General features: G+C 43.3%; 1 protein-coding gene across 1 annotated transcript in view; it reads right to left on the bottom strand.

Annotated features, from left to right (window-relative positions):
• Positions 1 to 7437: 7437 nt before the first annotated feature.
• The window catches only part of LOC122932695 (acetylserotonin O-methyltransferase-like), a 141417-nt gene continuing 128146 nt past the window's right edge, over positions 7438 to 20708 (bottom strand). The window contains exon 5 of the mRNA XM_044287258.1: positions 7438 to 7779. Coding sequence (XP_044143193.1) covers positions 7653 to 7779 — 127 coding nt within the window. The 3' untranslated portion in view covers positions 7438 to 7652. The remainder of the gene's footprint in view (positions 7780 to 20708) is intronic.

Raw genomic sequence — 20708 nt, 5'->3', positions numbered from 1 at the left:
GAGAGCTGAACGCTGGCGTGTGACATGGTTGAGACGCTTGGTGACGGAGGTGGTGGTGGTGGTGTTGGTGGTACATCCCATGTTTGCTGGGCGGCAGGTGCCAACGTTCCTCCAGAGGCGGAGGAAGAGGCCGAGGCGGCAGCAGCAGAATAGGCCGAGGCGGCAGCAGCAGAAGAGGTAGCAGGGGGAGCCTGAGTGACTTCCTTGGTTTTAAGGTGTTTACTCCACTGCAGTTCATGCTTTGCATGCAGGTGCCTGGTCATGCAGGTTGTGCTCAGGTTCAGAACGTTAATGCCTCGCTTCAGGCTCTGATGGCACAGCGTGCAAACCACTCGGGTCTTGTCGTCAGCACATTGTTTGAAGAAGTGCCATGCCAGGGAACTCCTTGAAGCTGCCTTTGGGGTGCTCGGTCCCAGATGGCGGCGGTCAGTAGCAGGCGGAGTCTCTTGGCGGCGGGTGTTCTGCTTTTGCCCACTGCTCCCTCTTTTGCTACGCTGTTGGCTCGGTCTCACCACTGCCTCTTCCTCCGAACTGTGAAAGTCAGTGGCACGACCTTCATTCCATGTGGGGTCTAGGACCTCATCGTCCCCTGCATCGTCTTCCACCCAGTCTTGATCCCTGACCTCCTGTTCAGTCTGCACACTGCAGAAAGACGCAGCAGTTGGCACCTGTGTTTTGTCATCATCAGAGACATGCTGAGGTGGTATTCCCATGTCCTCATCATCAGGAAACATAAGTGGTTGTGCGTCAGTGCATTCTATGTCTTTCACCGCTGGGGAAGGGCTAGGTGGATGCCCTTGGGAAACCCTGCCAGCGGAGTCTTCAAACAGCATAAGAGACTGCTGCATAACTTGAGGCTGAGACAGTTTCCCTGGTATGCATGGGGGTGATGTGACAGACTGATGGGGTTGGTTTTCAGGCGCCATCTGTGCGCTTTCTGCAGAAGACTGGGTGGGAGATAATGTGAACGTGCTGGATCCACTGTCGGCCACCCAATTGACTAATGCCTGTACCTGCTCAGGCCTTACCATCCTTAGAACGGCATTGGGCCCCACCATATATCGCTGTAAATTCTGGCGGCTACTGGGACCTGAGGTAGTTGGTACACTAGGACGTGTGGATGTGGCAGAACGGCCACGTCCTCTCCCAGCACCAGAGGGTCCACTAACACCACCACGACCATGTCCACGTCCGCGTCCCTTACTAGATGTTTTTCTCATTGTTATGGTTCACCACAACAACAAATATATTATTTGGCCCAATGTATTGTATTCAAATTCAGCGGGATATAAATTTGAGGCCTAGTATTTAGGCGCTGGGTGACCGGTATGGATTTAGTGACAGAATTAGACTTGGAAATGCACAGAAGCGTGTGTGTGAAGTTATTCTGAATGACCCAATGTGCACCTTGAATATTATATACCCTTTTTGGGATAGATTTCAAATAGCTCTGATATAGCAGGAACCACTAAATTATGAAATTGCTAAATTGGGAATTGTACTTCAACCCAGAACAAAAAATGTGCTTTGACGGGCACTAAATAACTTTCCCAGCTACAACAGTACAGCGGTAACGAGAGATTTAGAGGGATTTAAATTTGAGGCCTAGTATTTAGGCGCTGGGTGACAGGTATGGGTTTAGTGACAGAATTAGACTTGGAAATACACAGTAGCGGGTGTGTGTGAAGTTATTCTGAATGACCCAATGTGCACCTTCAATATTATATACCCTTTTTGGGATAGATTTCAAATAGCTCTGATATAGCAGGAACCACTAAATTATGAAATTGCTAAATTGGGAATTGTACTTCAACCCAGAACAAAAAATGTGCTTTGACGGACACTAAATATCTTGCCCAGCAACAACAGTACAGCGGTGGGTAACGAGAGATTTAGAGGGATTTAAATTTGAGGCCTAGTATTTAGGCGCTGGGTCACCGGTATGGATTTAGTGACAGAATTAGACTTGGAAATGCACAGAAGCGTGTGTGTGAAGTTATTCTGAATGACCCTATGTGCACCTTCAATATTATATACCCTTTTAGGGATAGATTTCAAATAGCTCTGATATAGCAGAAACCACTAAATTATGAAATTGCTAAATTGGGAATTGTACTTCAACCCAGAACAAAAAATGTGCTTTGACGGACACTAAATATCTTGCCCAGCAACAACAGTACAGCGGTGGGTAACGAGAGATTTAGAGGGATTTAAATTTGAGGCCTAGTATTTAGGCGCTGGGTCACCGGTATGGATTTAGTGACAGAATTAGACTTGGAAATGCACAGAAGCGTGTGTGTGAAGTTATTCTGAATGACCCTATGTGCACCTTCAATATTATATACCCTTTTAGGGATAGATTTCAAATAGCTCTGATATAGCAGAAACCACTAAATTATGAAATTGCTAAATTGGGAATTGTACTTCAACCCAGAACAAAAAATGTGCTTTGACGGACACTAAATATCTTGCCCAGCAACAACAGTACAGCGGTGGGTAACGAGAGATTTAGAGGGATTTAAATTTGAGGCCTAGTATTTAGGCGCTGGGTCACCGGTATGGATTTAGTGACAGAATTAGACTTGGAAATGCACAGAAGCGTGTGTGTGAAGTTATTCTGAATGACCCTATGTGCACCTTCAATATTATATACCCTTTTAGGGATAGATTTCAAATAGCTCTGATATAGCAGAAACCACTAAATTATGAAATTGCTAAATTGGGAATTGTACTTCAACCCAGAACAAAAAATGTGCTTTGACGGACACTAAATATCTTGCCCAGCAACAACAGTACAGCGGTGGGTAACGAGAGATTTAGAGGGATTTAAATTTGAGGCCTAGTATTTAGGCGCTGGGTGACAGGTATGGGTTTAGTGACAGAATTAGACTTGGAAATACACAGTAGCGGGTGTGTGTGAAGTTATTCTGAATGACCCAATGTGCACCTTCAATATTATATACCCTTTTTGGGATAGATTTCAAATAGCTCTGATATAGCAGGAACCACTAAATTATGAAATTGCTAAATTGGGAATTGTACTTCAACCCAGAACAAAAAATGTGCTTTGACGGACACTAAATATCTTGCCCAGCAACAACAGTACAGTGGTGGGTAACGAGAGATTTAGAGGGATTTAAATTTGAGGCCTAGTATTTAGGCGCTGGGTCACCGGTATGGATTTAGTGACAGAATTAGACTTGGAAATGCACAGAAGCGTGTGTGTGAAGTTATTCTGAATGACCCTATGTGCACCTTCAATATTATATACCCTTTTAGGGATAGATTTCAAATAGCTCTGATATAGCAGAAACCACTAAATTATGAAATTGCTAAATTGGGAATTGTACTTCAACCCAGAACAAAAAATGTGCTTTGACGGACACTAAATATCTTGCCCAGCAACAACAGTACAGCGGTGGGTAACGAGAGATTTAGAGGGATTTAAATTTGAGGCCTAGTATTTAGGCGCTGGGTGACAGGTATGGGTTTAGTGACAGAATTAGACTTGGAAATACACAGTAGCGGGTGTGTGTGAAGTTATTCTGAATGACCCAATGTGCACCTTCAATATTATATACCCTTTTTGGGATAGATTTCAAATAGCTCTGATATAGCAGGAACCACTAAATTATGAAATTGCTAAATTGGGAATTGTATTTCAACCCAGAACAAGAAATGTGCTTGAACGGACACTAAATAACTCGCCCAGCTACAGCACTAGGGACAGATTTAGCTGGATATAAATTTGAGGCCTAGTATTTAGGCGCTGGGTGACCGGTATGGATTTAGTGACAGAATTAGACTGGGATATGGCCAAAAAATGAACAGACTATTGCTGGTTAAATGCACTTGGTGTGACAGCTTCACCCTGATGTAGGCTTTAGCCAAAAAACAACCACACCATTGAGGGTTAAATGCACTTGGTGACAGGCGCAGCTTGCCCCTGATTTTGTATATGGCCAAAAAATGAACAGACTATTGCTGGTTAAATGCACTTGGTGTGACAGCTTCACCCTGATGTAGGCTTTAGCCAAAAAACAACCACACCATTGAGGGTTAAATGCACTTGGTGACAGGCGCAGCTTGCCCCTGATTTAGTATATGGCCAAAAAATGAACAGACTATTGCTGGTTAAATGCACTTGGTGTGACAGCTTCACCCTGATGTAGGCTTTAGCCAAAAAACAACCACACCATTGAGGGTTAAATGCACTTGGTGACAGGCGCAGCTTGCCCCTGATTTTGTATATGGCCAAAAAATGAACAGACTATTGCTGGTTAAATGCACTTGGTGTGACAGCTTCACCCTGATGTAGGCTTTAGCCAAAAAACAACCACACCATTGAGGGTTAAATGCACTTGGTCGCAGCTTGTGCTGGCGCACCACAAGACACAAAATGGCCGCCGATCACCCCAGAAAAATGAGACTGACAAACGGTCTGTGCAGCCTAAAAACAGTGAGCAATTGAGGATCAGCAGCTCAATGATCCACAGCTGCAGATCGATCAGTTAATCAAGTCCTTTGGAGGAGTTAATCTGCCTAATCTCGCCCTACTGTCGCAGCCGCAACCTCTCCCTACGCTAATCAGAGCAGAGTGACGGGCGGCGCTATGTGACTCCAGCTTAAATAGAGGCTGGGTCACATGGTGCTCTGGCCAATCACAGCCATGCCAATAGTAGGCATGGCTGTGATGGCCTCTTGGGGCAAGTAGTATGACGCTTGTTGATTGGCTGCTTTGCAGCCTTTCAAAAAGCGCCAAGAAAGCGTCACAAAAGCGCGAAGAAAGCGACGAACACCGAACCCGAACCCGGACTTTTACGAAAATGTCCGGGTTCGGGTCCGTGTCACGGACACCCCAAAATTCGGTACGAACCCGAACTATACAGTTCGAGTTCGCTCATCCCTATACATAAGCTTTCCGTAATGCCAGAGTTACTTCATCTAACTTTGCCTTGGTTTTAGTTTTTAGAGAATGTATATAGGATATGATCTTTCCCCTAGATCCCCTCTGTATCTGTTCTTTTATGTCTATCTGTACTGGAGCATGATCAGAAATTGCCATGTCTGAGATTTTGGAGTGGTGGTTCCTGCACTGAATAGAAGCTGACACAAATATATGATCAATTCTGGACCATGAATCATTTGGGAAAGAATAAAATGTGAACTCTTTCCTCCGGATTTTCTAGTCTCCAAGGATTTACCAGGTTATTGTCTTGTATAAACGTGGCCAAGACTGAGTCCCTAGTTCTTTGTGATATCATTTTGCCGGTAGGAACTCGTCTATCCTCCCACTATATAATGTGATGAGGAGTCTTTTCCCAACAAAATGCTGAGATCCTTGAAGGTTCCAATCTCTCCATTTGGACCATATACGTTCACTAGTCAGATATCCCCCACAGGAGATTGTGTACACAGCTTTTGGTATCTACCCTCTTTGTCTGTTTCATGATTAAGTATTTTATAATCCAGATGTTTACTTAATAGAATAAGCATGCCTGCTTTCCTATCTATTAAGGGCGATCCCACCACTTTTACAACTCACATCTTTTCCATGCGGATAAAGTCTCCTGCAACATAGCAATGTCTGGTTTAAATCGATGTAGGTATTTAATAATCATATTACGTTTAGCAGGAGAACGTAATCCTTTAACATTCCAGGATACAATACGCATCACGGGACATCCACATGGAAATGATGTATGTAGGACATAGCAATACACATCCAGATAATAACATTCCCCAAATCCCCAACCATGTTACAGCTAATACAAATAACATGCCTAACAGTAATTAAGCAACAATCCCTTATCAAGAAATAAGGTAAAGCCCCCCCCCTTTCCTCCCTCCATTAGTGTAATTTAAGCTGACTTTACTTTTTTCCACATATTTACTTCCCTGTAACATATTCCCCAAACTCAGTCCCTGACCTAAGATAAAAATAACACCCCACCCTGAAAATACGTGTAAATACGGTAATTGATAGAGTCTCAATTATTTAACCGACCCAATATCTGGCACATAGTTTACGTGACTACGGAGAAAACATATTGATGAATCATATTGCCCCAACTCATTGAGTCTGGAGTACGTTCAGTCTAACTGAGCTAAACCCAATATTAATCAAGTAAAGATACAGTATACTCAAGTCCTATGGCTCTTCAGCCAGGCCCTTTGGCGGTTCTTGTATTATGATGACTTTCCGAATTTTTCCTCTGCTGTTCCATGTATCTCTTCGGACTCTGGGAATGATCCATTTCTCCATCTTTCCTTCATGCTCTCTTTTCCGGAGCTCGCTCTGTGGTTTCTAATGACATCTGCAAATACGTCTGCGGCTTCCTCCGGAGTTGAAAAAATTTGAGATGATCCATTCCGCTTGAAGACCTTTAATATCGCAGGATACAGGAGCGCGAATCAGATATGCCTTTGGTATAATTCAGAGCAAATGACAGAAAAAGCTCTCCTCCTTTTAGTGACTTCTGCAGAGTAGTCCCCAAATATTACAATCCGTGAGATTCTCAGCTCCACAGGTTCAGTGTGCTTCTTAAAGTTCTGTAAAATAGCGGTTTTATCTTGGAAGTCTAGGTATTTTACTATAACTTGTCTCGGTTTGCGGCTAGATCTCGCATTGTTTTTTTCAGTGTCAGAAGCCTGAATTTTCAGATCCGGTCCCAATCTGTGGGCTCGTTCGACTTTACAAGGGCCATTTAGACCCAGTAAAATAGGTAGCTCTTGCTCGCAGATGATATGCAAGTCTTTTACAGGGATCACTTCTAACAGGCCAGCAATCAGCAAATTGTTCCTTCAGGACCGGTTTTCATGATCTTCCAGCCGATCCCAAATTTTTTTCTTCTTATATAAGGCCACGAATTTGCGCGATACTCTCTTCCGAGTATAATTCCAAGGTGTGTACCTGAGTTTCTATCTCTGTCACACGCGTGTTATGCTTTTGCAGCGCCTCATGTATTTGCTGCATGGAAGTTTTAACTGATGCTTCTAGCGTGGCTGTAAATTAGTGCCTAGCTGTGATGCCACTTCTATCGCTAGTAATTTGTAATCGATTCCCCCTGCTACACTCACTTCTTGTGTAAGCATTATGGAAGGTGCGCTTTCATCATCCTTAATACGAGATGAGGGAGTGGCAGGCACCATGTTTTCTTCTCTGGCTTGATCGGCAGAAGAATCAGCCGAGGTCTTGTTCTTTATTTTCTTGCCCATAGCAATCACAAATCGGTCCATTCAACGCCCCAGGACCTTAGTAGTTGTATGGAGCTACTCTTCACTCCCAGTGATTGTGTTCTCAGGCAATGTGTTACTGTTTTTGGTCAGGGAATCCGGAGCTGTAGTTTTCTGCTGTTTACATGCAGGCACCGGAACCCAAGTCCCCTCATTTTCTTTTTACTTCACACATACTTGCCACTTTCTGTTGGTCTATGTCATAAAATCCCAATAAAATACATTTAAGTCTGTAGGTGTATCGTGAAAAAAGTGGAAAAGTTCAAGGAGTATGAATACTTTTTCAAGGCACTGTACATAGAGTAGCAGCAAGCTTTAGTGCAATTCTTCTACTGGCCTAGCAGGTTTTTGATGAAGGGTAGCTTAGCTATATTCCCTCACAGCTGTGTCTGTAGAAGGTAAATATAGCAGTTTCATCAGCTGTTTTTATCCTCTAAAGGATTTACTTGTGGCGATTTAGTGTCGGTTCTCTCTGGAGAATTCTCTGCAGGAGCACTGCAGTCTGCATCCTCTCCATTCTGTCTCCAGACTTGAACTACTTTGCTGGTAGTAAAAGACAGGAGACAAACAGTGAAATAAAATGCACACCATTAAACAATTTGTAGTACTCCCAGGTCTGGGACTACAACTGCAGTTCACTTAACTGAAAACCCTTTATGATGTTACAGAAACATAGCTTACTAAAGTCTGCATGTCCCAGCAGTTTAACAGATAGGAATATACTTGTAATGTAGGAGTAGCTTACTAAAGGGAGGGCACATGTGTGCAAACAGTATCTGGACTTCAGGATTTTCAACTGCTAATTTAATGATAAAGTTCTAGTCCTAACTGAGAACAATGTTTTGTGCTAATGTATTTGGGGGTCTCAGCACTTGAACCCTGACAATCACAATTTTCTGACACCACACATATCTGATGAATCTCTGAAATGGCATCAACACGTAGAATCTGGTGGGGAAAACCCACAGCCACATGTTTACATGTACAACTTAGTTTAGATCTATTAGTTTAGTGGATTCAGCATTAGCTTAGCATTCTACAAAATATGATTACAAGTTATATACTATTTTAAAAATCAACAACAAAAAACGCATAAAAAACACACTCAAATATATATATATATATATATATATATATATAACGTTAATATATGTGTAGTTTGTTCTGTACTTTGTTATGCAGTGTTGATGCGAAGTTCATGCAAATTTTCTGCATACAAATACACAACCTGTATAGGTAACTTTAGGGTAGACAATTACTTTTAGTTACTTAAAGATAGTCTTTCACCAGCAGCCTCCCAGTCCAGCTGTTTGCATAGACACATAACTGTAGTTCACTGGATTAACCCCTTAAGGACCCTGCCATTTTTCACATTAAGGACCAGGCCATTTTTTGCAAATCTGACATGTGTCACTTTATGTGGTGATAACTTTAAAACGTTTTTACTTATCCAAGCCATTCTGAGATTGTTTTCTCGTCACATATTGTACTTCATGACAGTGGTACATTTTAGTGAAAAAAAAAATCCAAATTTACCAAGAATTTGGAAACATTTTCAATTTTCTAAATTTAAATTTCTCTGCTTTTAAAAAAGATAGTGATACCTCCTAATATATTTGTTACTTTACATTTCCCATTTGTCTACTTCATGCTTGGATCATTTTGTAAATTACATTTTCTTTTTTATGTTAGAAGGCTTAGAAGTTTAGAAGCAAATCTGGAAAATTTTCTGAAAATTTCCAAAACCCACTTTTTAAGGACCAGTCCAGTTCTGAAGTTACTTTGTGAAGCTTATATAATAGAAACAACCCATAAATGACCTTATTTTAGAAACTACACCCTTCAAGGTATTCAAAACTGATTTTACAAACTTTGTTAACCCTTTAGGTGTTTCACAAGAATTAAAGGAAAATGTAGATGACATTTCAGAATTTCACTCTTTTGGCAGATTTTTCATTTAAATACATTTTTTCTGCTAACAAAGCAAGGGTTAACAGCCTGTGAGGATTCGCTCTGGTAGGCAGGGTAAGCAGACGCAGAACAGAGGCAAAAGAAACTGTTTGTAAAACAAAACTTCAGTGTTTATTCAAACAGGAGAAAAAAACTAAAACGAAGCAACATTTTAGTTTTAGTGTTTGTTCACACAAAGAAAAGTGCAAAGCACCAAACAGTCACCTTATTAACAGGTTTTCCAGCTGTCCACAACAGGCTTTAGAGGGCCTGTTTCCCCGCATGCAGCTCTCAGACCTCTAGCACGGCACCATGCCTCAGATCCCAATCGCCTGGCTGGAAATCAGCCCAGCCACCCATGTTGGGAGGAAAATACCTGCCTTCCCAAACAAAACCCCTTGCTATGTCACAAGCCAAACAAAGCTCAATATTTATTGCCCCGATTCTGTAGTTTATAGAAACACCCCATTTGTGGTCTTAAACTGCTGTATGGGCACACGGCAGGGCGCAGGAGGAAAGTAACGCCATATGGTTTTTGGAAACTTCAGGATAACGTGACAGTTTTGTTGGTACTATTTTAGGGTATATATGATTTTTGGTCGCTCTATATTGCACTTTTTGTGAGGCAAGGTAACAAAATATAGCTGTTTTGGCACCGTTTGTATTTTTTGTTATTTACAATGTTCATCTGACAGGTTAGATCATGTGGTATTTTTATAGAGCAGGTTGTTATAGATGAGACAATACCAAATATGACAACTTTTTCTGGTTGTTTGTTTCAGTTTTACATAATAAAGCATTTTTGAAAAAAAAATAAAATTTTGTGTCTATATATACTGAAAGCCATATTTTTTTTTATTTTTTTGGGCTACTGCCTTATGTAGGATATAATTTTTTTGTTACGAGATTCCAGTTTGATTGGTACTATTTTAGGGTGCATATGACTTTTGATCGCTTGGTATTACACTTTTTGTGATGTAAGGTGAAAAAAAAATAGCTTTCACACTTTATATACATTTTTTTTTTTACGGTGTTTACCTGAGGGGTTAGGTCATGTGATATTTTTATACAGCGGGTTATTAAGGATGCGGAAATTCCTAATATGTATACATTTTTATTTAAGTTTTACAAAAAATGTTTTAGTGTCTCCATAGTCTGAGAGCTATCGTTTTTTTATTTTTTTTTGGGGCAATTGTCTTATGTAGGTTCTAATTTTTTACGGGATGAGATGACGGTTTGAATGGAACTATTTTAGGGTGCATATGACTTTTTGATTGCTTGCTATTACACTTTTTGTGATGAAAGGTGACAAAAAATGACTCTTTTGACACCGTTTTTTTTTTTTTTTAATGTCTTCACCTGAGATGTTAGGTCATATGGTATTTTTATAGAGCCGGTCGATACGGACGCTGTGATACTTAATAAGTCTACTTTTTTCCCCCCTACTTTTTACAATTTTTTTAACTTTATTTTGGGAAAAGGACGCTTTATTTTTAAATTTTTTTATTTGAAACATAAAAAAAAATTAACTTAATTTTTTAACTTTTTTTTTCACCTTATTTTTTGTCCCACTCTGGGACTTCTACTTTTGGGGGTCTGATCCCCTTTACAGTGCATTACACTACTTCTGTATTGTAATGCATTGGCTGTAATTATATTAAACAATGTAATACACCTACAGCTTCCTGCCTTTTAGTCACAGGTCACACAGCACTAGGTGTCTGAGGGGGACTATGTGCAGCTGATGGGGTAACTGTAGCTAAGGGGGAAGGGGAGGCACAGCTAACTGGTCACACAGCTCTCCAAATATCAGGGAGCTCTAAAGAGGGGGGGGGGGGAGATGTCAGGCTGCAGCTGCAATTCCCTCAGCAAGTAGGAGTGTACTGCTGAGGATTTATGGCACACACTCTCAATCTCCTCAGCACTGTCACAGTAATGACAACATTGAGATCAGAGTTGAAATAGGCACCTTTAGCTGTGATTTAGTCAGTTTGGATTGACTGACCAATCACAGCGATCGTCAGATGGGGACAGCTGTGACTGTCTCTGTCATAGGTGTTGTGACAGCTATGGTCACTATCCTGACACTGTGTGTTTACTCACAGTTGTTGTAGAAGTGGACGTCTCTAGCCCCCACTCAAACCTCAGTGGGGTGATGGGGGAGAGAGAAAAGGGGCACACAATAGGGTAGTAAATTCGGGCAAGTTGAGATATTGAGAAAGGAGAAAGGCTCACCTTATTGAGTTGTGCTAATAGGCACAACTCTAATGAAGATGTATTAAATAGAATGTAATCCGATTCCACAGGACTGCAGTCGCAGGAAAGGTCTCTCCTGGAAAGGGTGTCCAATCCTCCAGAGAGTGCTTGTCATGAAGAAAATACTGCAGTGGCGCAAATTCACTGATGGAGACGATCTTAGAACATCAAGTTGGATGTTTATTTTTATTCAAAGGAAGCGCATGTACATATAAACAATGCGTTTCGGGGACAAACAGTTCTCCTTCATCAGGTTAGGTAAAAGTACATAGGGGTAGATATATATAGTGAAAGAAAAGTCAAAAGAACCGCCAAAAGCACGCACCTGTGTACCGCCCTCAATGAGAGGGGTTATCACTAGGTGTCATTTAAATGGCAGTATACATACTGTACATATCGTAAAAAAAAGGGGGTACAAATACTTAAATAAGTAGAGTAAGTAATAATATGCATAAAGGTGAATTGAATGTGTAAAAACAAGTGTATTAAAATGTTTTTAATGTTTTTCAACACAATGTCGAAACGAATGGAAAGATCATGTGACCACTGGTTGGGTCACATGGTGTATTTCGTTCCTGAAGGGGGCGGGGATGTACTGTAAATAAAATGAGAGTGACTTAAAAGACTGATAATAAATATATGGGACAATTAGCCCAAAGTAAGTAAACAACGAAACGGATTTACATGACAATATATTATAATTGGAATGTTTGCATTTTTTTTTTAAGTGTGGGGCAATTAGCCCAAAGATAAGTTAGGCTACTTTCACACCTGCGTTTAGGTGCGGATCCGTCTGGTATCTGCACAGACGGATCCTCACCTATAATGCAAACACTGGTATCCATTCAGAACGGATCCGTCTGCATTACTATGTCAGAAAAAAGTCTAAGTCAAACGGATCCGTCCTGACTTACATTGAAAGTCAATGGGGGATGGATCCGTTTACAATTGCACCATATTGTGTCAATGTAAACGGATCTGTCCCCATTGACTTACATTGTAAGTCAGGATGGATCAGTTTGGCTCCGCATCATCAGGTGGCTATCAAAACGCTGCAAGCAGCGTTTTGGTGTCCGCCTCCAGAGCGGAATGGAGGCGGAACGAAGCCAAACTGATGCATTCTGAACGGATCCTTATCCATTCAGAATGCATTGGGGCTAAACTGATCCGTTTAGGGCTACTTGTGAGAGCCTTGAAACGGATCTCACAGGCGGACCCAGAAACGGCAGTGTGAAAGCAGCCTTAAATAGGGAGCGATTTTACATAACAGGATATTCAAATTTTAAAATTAAAAAGTGTTAATTTAAAAGAAGAATGTTTTGGATGTATAGGGGAATAGAGGTCGTGCGGCTTCAGGAAATGTTTTGGATATTTAAAATAAATAGCCTTAGTCCTTATGGGCTAAATGAAGCCTTTAAGATAAACTATAAAAACCGTCTTTTTCCTTCCATTATATATTTTTGTGCTCTTTTACAACAAAAGGTTAAATAGAGTTTTACTACAGTATCTTATATGCAGGACCTCTATTCCCCTATACATCCAAAACATTCTTCTTTTAAATTAACACTTTTTAATTTTAAAATTTTTATATCCTGTCATATAAAATTGCTCCCTATTTTACTTATCTTTGGTCTAATTGCCCCACCCTTTTTTTAAAAAAATTCCAAAATTCTAATTTTAATATCGTGTCATGTAAATCCATTCCATCGTTTACTTACTTTGGGCTAATTGTCCCATATATTTATTATCAGTCTTTTAAGTCACTCTCATTTTTTTTACAGTGTTATTCTATTATTTATTCTGAGTTCTAGGACCGATCATATGCCCCCATTCAGATAACCAACGCCAGCTTTGCAATCGTTAATTTCTAACGATAATTTGTTTCCCCTTAATCCTAACAATGGCACAAATGGGGTATTTTGCCACTGTGGACTGGTTAGGACAGGTGGAACTTTTAATAAATTAAAAACTAAGTAAGCATACGCCCTCCCACCCCCAATAAAGAGGTGGCATCAACTCCAGGGCCTTGTGTAGTTACAAGTAGAAAAGAGAAAAAACAACAGCTTTAAAGTATAACTAAGGGGGGATATTTGTGTGCCACTGTTAGGACTAAGGGAAAACAAATTATCATTAAAAATTAACGATTCCCTTACGTCCTAATCAGTGGCACAAATGGGGATTTAGCAAGAAGCAACCCTCATAGGAGGGTCCTCATGCCTCGCGGAAGTTAATACTGTCCGGCCAAATGAGGAATAGCTATGAATTCTAGAATCCACTCTATAGTGTGAGATAAAGGTGGAGTGAGAACTCCAAGAAGCTGACTTACAGATCACATCCAATGGAATCGAGCTTCTCTCTGCAAAAGAAGTAGCCACTGCCCGTGTAGAGTGGGCCCTTACAAACTCAGGAGGCTCCGAACCCTGAGAGATATAGGACTCCCGAATTTCCTCCTTAATCCATCGACTGATGGAGGGCTTAGAGGCTTTCCTCTCCTTGTGGGTACCGGAAAGGAGGATAAGGAGGTTCTCATCTCTCTTAAATACATTGGATCGTTCCAAGTAAATCCTAAGACATCTTGAAATGTCAACGGTGTGAAGCCCTCTTTCCACAGAGGAGGGGGGTGGAGCCAAAGTCGGAAGGGAAATCACCTGGTAATGTTGTCAAAAGAAGGCACCTTTGGAATAAAGGTAGGCAAGAATCTAAGTAGCACCCGATCTTGCAGGAACTTAGTGTATGGCTCAAAAGCGGAAAATGCCTGGAGCTCCCCAAATCGCTTTGCAGAGGTAATGGCCAACAAAAAGGTGATCTTCAAGGTAAGGAACCTGAATCCCACCTCCTCTAGGGGCTCAAAGGGGGGAGAGGATAACCCCCTGAGCACGATGGTTAAATCCCAAACAGGGACAGGTCTAATTACTGTAGGTTTAAACCTTGAGGCTCCCTTCAGGAACCTTTTAATAAGGGGCTCTTGAGAAATAGACCTGATGAGACAGGCTGAAATCGCTGAAACCTGCACTTTGAGGGTAGAAGGTGACAACCCCTTGTCCAGACCATCTTGTAGAAACTGAGGAATGACCGGTATGGAAGCCTCAGTGGATGTGTGATGATGCATAGAACACCAAGATGATTTTTTTTTCCAAATTCTTGAGTAGGACTTGTTAGTAGCTTCCGATCTTGAGTGCTCTAAGGTTCTCGAGACAGACCCCGATAGCCCTTCTATCCTTGGAAGGGACTAATCAACCTCCAGGCTGTCAGGTTGAACATTTAAAGATTTGAGGAGGTCTGAGTGTCCCGACACCAGTACTCTCTCTGGGGGAAGCCTCCAAAATTGACCCTGACTCATCTGGAAGAGTTGGATAAACCAAGCTCTCTTTGGCCAGTATGGAATGATGGCGATGACTGACGCTTGGTCCTGCCTGATTTTCATCAAGACCCTTGGTATCAAGGAAATTGGAGGGAAGATGTAGGCCAGTCTGAACCTTCACAGGGATTGACAGTGCATCTATTGCCACGGGTTTTCCTCCCTGTAACCCTTTCCCTGCAATACCTCTCCAACTTGGTGTCGAACCTCGTTGCCATGAGATCGATCTCTGGCATGCCCCACCTGAGCGTTATCTCCTTGAAGACCTCTGGATGAAGTCACCATTCTCCGGTTGGAAGACCTCGGCTCAGACGATCCGCGATCACATTGTGAACTCTGCGAATGTGAACGGCTGATAAGTGGGTGAGGTTCAGTTCTGCCCAATCCAATATCACCCCTATCTCTCTCAGGAGACTTTATGACCTCGTGCTTCCTGCTTGTTGATGTACAGTACAGCGGTCATGCTGTCTGACTGTACCTTCACTGCCTTCCCTCGAATGAAGGGAGCAAAATGAAAAAGAGCTAATCTGATCGCTCTGATCTCCAAGAGATTCGATGACAATGATTTTTCCTGTGGTGTCCAAGATCCTTGGACTGTCTTGTCTAGAAGATGTGCTCCCCAACCTACTAGGAATGCATCTGAAGTAAGTATGATCCATGAGGGCTGGATCAGGGACTTGCCACCATCTCAGGGAGGATCGGGCATGGTAAGACAGGGATTCCACTTGGCTAGTACCTCCGTGATTCCACTTGGCTAGTACCTCCGACTGAAGTGGACGCAGATGCCATAATGCCCAAGGCACCGCCTCTGCGTTTGAAGACATTAGTCTCAACATCTTTAATAATGTACGGATCGTTACCTTTCGTGGTATTGAGAGAGAACGGGCTGTCTGCTGAACGGATCGCCTTCTCTCGGGAGTGAGATGAATAGTCATCTTTACTGAATCCACCACACACCGGAACCTTACTGAGGTGGCTGGCAGAAGTTGGGACTTGTCCCAGTTGATTATTCAGCCTGTTTAATGTGTTGGGACAGGATCACTTGGGAAGGGGCTCTGAGGAGCCAATCATCCAGGTATGGAAACTATGCTCAGACCCTGAAGCCTTAGAGCGGCCACCATGGACATCACCACCTTGGTAAAAGTGTGTGGGGCTGGAAATATTTTAGGACCCCCCCCATCTGTACCGCGATCCTTAAGCAGCTTCTGGACCCAGGATGGATGGGAATATGGAGATAAGCATCCTTGAGGTCCAAGGTTGCCAAGAAATCCCCCGGCAAATGAAGATTGGTTACTGACTGGATATTTTCCATAGGAGACTTTTTTTCGTTTGGTGAATCAATTGAAGTACCTCAAATCTATAATCATCCTCTACCCTCTGGTACTCTTGGGTACCAGAAAAACCGGGGAATAGATCCCTGCTCCCCTCTCTTGGAGAGGGACCTCCTCTAAAGCCCCCTTCTAAAGATAATCTAGATCATAGCTCTCTAGAACTCTTTGCTTGCTGCAGGGAAGTAGCCTTGTCTGGACGAACCTGTCTGTGGGCAGACTGCTCAAGTCCACTAGGTAGCCTTGTGAAATGATCCGAAGGACCCATTGGTCCTGGATATGATCCTGTCACAAACCTAGAAAATGTTGTAGGCGACCGCCTACGGGAATGTGGGGAGCAGGGAGCACTGAACATCCAGTTAGACCAGCTAGATACCAAGAGCTTTGAGGAGGCCTGCAATGAGAGCGTTGAGGACTTCTTGGGAGGACTAGATCCCCTAGAGCAGGGATCTCAAACTGCGGCCCTCCAGCTGTTGCAAAACTACAACTCCCAGCAAGCCCAGACAGCCTACAGGTATCAGCCTACAGCAGGGCATTGTGGGAGTTGTAGTTTTGCAACAGCTGGAGGGCCGCAGTTTGAGATGCCTGCCCTAGAGGATCTTCCTCCTCTCCGGGACCCCCAATCTCTCTAGGCTCTGGGTTGAACCATACCTCTTGCCCCGACCATGAAAGGACTGTTGAGGAAGGGACATGCCCTTCTTGTCCGACAGCCCTTCCATTATTTGGTCCAGCTCTGCCCCAAAAAGCTTGCCGGGTTCGTAAGCCATAGCACAAAGGTTGTGCTTGAACGTAGTGTCCGCTTTCCAAGGCTTTAACCAGAGCGGACGTCTGCCCACGGTTGAAAGCGCCATGGAATTGGATGCCAACTTCAACTGTTGTCACACAGGAAGTCGCTGGCTAAGCTGGCCATCCTACAGGAGGCCAGGATGTCATCCCTAGAGACCCCCTGGTCCAGGTCAGACTGCACCTGGGTGAGAAAATTCGCCACTTCCGAGGACGCAATAGCGACTGAGGCGGCGGCAGAAGCTGAGGAGTAAATGCGCCAAGGGCGCAATCCACCTTCCGGTCCATCGGATATTGGATGCTTGACCCGTCGTCCGATGGAATTAAGGTCCTCTTTGGCAATTTAGAGATGGCCATGTCCACCTTCGGGACAGGCCCCCAGGACGATACCTGATCCTCTTTCAAAGGAAAAAAGGATTTGAATCTCTTGGTCAATACAGGAGCCTTCTCCGGTTTCTTCCACTCTGTCTTCATTAACAACAAGAGGGAACTATCTGCTTTAAAGGCCCTGGGCCCCTTAGAGGCTTCCCCTGGATGAGGCTTCCCCTGGATCAACATCCTGGTCCCCCGACCGGATGGATCTCAACAGCCGCTGGGCTTTCTCATGAGGAAATAAATAAGAAAAGACATCTTTGTCCTCAGAGGAAGAAGAGGCCGATCCCTCTCTTAAATCCTGAGCTCCCGACACCTCCATGGCCCGATGAGGAGAGGAAGGTCGTCGGCTTTTGGACACCAAAGCATGTTTCAATTCTTCTATGGAAGAGTTCATCTGGCTTATGTTTGATTCCATGTAGCCCTTCACCCAGTAAACCATGTCATGGACCGCCGGTTCCTGCTGGGGTAGTGCTTTGGCCCTACAGGGCGGGCATCGGGAAAATGCATAGCTGTCTTCCAGCACAATCTGGCAATCATGGCATTGCAGGTAACGTCTTTTGCCAGTACCCTTTCTGCTGAGCTCCCGGTCACCGTCCCCGGTAGAAGACATGGTTGCAATACAAGAAAAAGAATTAACCGCCAAATTCGGAGGAAAAAAGACAATAATCAAAAAACCTCAGGATTTTTACCCAGAAGATCCTAACAAGGTCTAAATTGCAAACCGCAAGAAACCAGAACTCGCAAGGAACAAAAACCAAGGAAGCAAAACTGCAACAGATTCAAGACAAATCTGTGCTCCAGGAGACCGAACTGGGAGAAGCCCCAGCTTTAAATAGCCCTAACTGGCACCAAAAGCTCAAGCTCCGCCCCGTAGGGTGTCACCATTGCTCTTGTTGCACTCAAGCTCCTCACCTTTCTGTGGCCAGCCCCTCCCTCACTGTTTTGATTGACAACACCAGACAGTGACAAAGCAGCCAGGAAGGGGCTTACCACAGAAATGAGTGGAGCTTGGGTGCAACAAGAGCAAGGGTGACACCCTCATTGCACCAAAGGCTTAATTTGCATATTTTTTTTTAAAGTATCATAACTCAATAACAGAGACTCAGTTCAACAAAAGAAAAACATTGCTTTATTAAAGTGAACTACAGTTATGTGTCTATGCAAACAGCTGGACGGGGAGGCTGCTTGTGACAGACTCCCTTTAAGTAACTAAAAGCAGTGAGGAAGGGGCTGGCCACAGAAAGGTGAGGAGCTTGAGTGCAACAAGAGCAATGGTGACACCCTTATTGCATTGAAGGCTTAATTAGGCTACTTTCACACTCGTGGACGTATCCATTCAGATAATACATCTGTCTGCATCCGTTCAGTACAGATCCGTTTGCATTATCTTTAACATAGCCAAGACGTTTTCTATTGTGCCAGATTGCGTCAGTTAAAACGGATCCATCCCCATTGACTTACATTGTGTGCCAGGATGGATCCATTTGGCTCAGTTTCATCAGACAGACACCAGAATGCTCCAAGCAGCATTTTAGTGTCCGTCTCCAAAGCGGAATGGAGGCATTCTGAGCAGATCCTTTTTCATTCAGAATGCATTAGAATGCAAACTGATCCATTTTGGACCGCTTGTGAGAGCCCTAAACGGATTTCACAAACGAAAAGCCAAAACGCCAGTGTGAAAGTAGACTTAACAATAAGTATCATAACTCGGGAATGGAGTATCAGATCAACAAAAGAAAAATTGTGTAATCAGGTGAACTACGGCTATGTGTCTATACAAACAGTTGGGAGGTTGCTGATGATAGATTCCTTTTAATTTACTTCTTTATTTTTACTATTGCAATAGATGAGAGGGTAAAGGGAGTGGGTTTCTTTTTAAGCTAATAATATGCTTAAAAGTTTAAATAAACCTTTAACCTCTTACGAACACAGGGCGTACAGGTATTCCCTAATGTACGAGTCCTTTAGGACACCGGGTGGTGATCAGAACAGAGTGCCTCCTGAAATCATTCATCAGGTGCTCTGTGACAATGCTGAGGGGGTTCTGTGACCCCCCGTTTCAGCATTCGCAGCAAATCGTAGGTCAATTCAGACCTGCGGTCTGCTGCGTTTCCGGGTCATTCGGGTCTCCGGTGACCAGATAACCCGGAATAGGATGGTGATCGGTGGTGTGATAATACACCACCAATCACCATTCTTAGATCCTGAGAGGTGGCGGTGACATCACCTCTCAGGATCGCATCCTATATGGAACAGGTTGTAAGAGACAAACAGCCTTGTGCTTGGGTCCCGGGCCCTTATGTTCGCCCATGATTGTTAATCCAGCTGCTGCTACTCCACAGCCATGTGCTGAGCTCTAATAATAAGGGAGAAGCTGTTCTACCATACAGATGTAGAAGAGCTCACTGAATTTAACTGTTTCATTCCTTCTCTCTGTGTTCAGATACAGCAATAGGGTTGCCTGTTACCCTGCAAAATAGCTCAGGTTATGTATTATGATATCACATTGAGCCAAATGAGAAATTAAGTTCTGCTACATCTGTGTTGTGCAGGAAAAATTAATTGTTCATCAGATTTTTTTTTGTGGAGGAGTACCTGCAATCCTTAGGACATTGGTATCTAACCTCTGGTTCTCCAGCCACCAGATAATGAGCACATGCTAGAAGTTCCAATCTTGCATCAGCTAGAGAGCCCCAGATTGGAGAGATTTTAGGGTATGCCCGATGGTCAAGCCATGCCAACTAGGGATGAGCGAACTCGAACTGTATAGTTCGGGTTCGTACCGAATTTTGGGGTGTCCGTGACACGGACCCGAACCCGGACATTTTCGTAAAAGTCCGGGTTCGGGTTCGGTGTTCGTCGCTTTCTTCGCGCTTTTGTGACGCTTTCTTGGCGCTTTTTGAAAGGCTGCAAAGCAGCCAATCAACAAGCGTCATACTACTTGCCCCAAGAGGCCATCACAGCCATGCCTACTATTGGCATGGCTGTGATTGGCCAGAGCACCATGTGACCCAGCCTCTATTTAAGCTGGAGTCACATAGCGCCGCCCGTCACTCTGCTCTGATTAGCGTAGGGAGAGGTTGCGGCTGCGACAGTAGGGCGAGATTAGGCAGATTAACTCCTCCAAAGGACTTGATTAACTGATCGATCTGCAGCTGTGGATCATTGAGCTGCTGATCCTCAATTGCTCACTGTTTTTAGGCTGCACAGACCGTTTGTCAGTCTCATTTTTCTGGGGTGATCGGCGGCCATTTTGTGTCTTGTGGTGCGCCAGCACAAGCTGCGACCAAGTGCATTTAACCCTCAATGGTGTGGTTGTTTTTTGGCTAAAGCCTACATCAGGGTGAAGCTGTCACACCAAGTGCATTTAACCAGCAATAGTCTGTTCATTTTTTGGCCATATACAAAATCAGGGGCAAGCT

The sequence above is a fragment of the Bufo gargarizans genome, chromosome 3 (genome assembly GCF_014858855.1).
Source record: "Bufo gargarizans isolate SCDJY-AF-19 chromosome 3, ASM1485885v1, whole genome shotgun sequence".
NCBI lineage: Eukaryota > Metazoa > Chordata > Amphibia > Anura > Bufonidae > Bufo > Bufo gargarizans.
The sequence above is the reverse complement of the archived record's forward strand: the minus strand, read 5'-3'. Positions and strand labels throughout refer to the sequence as shown.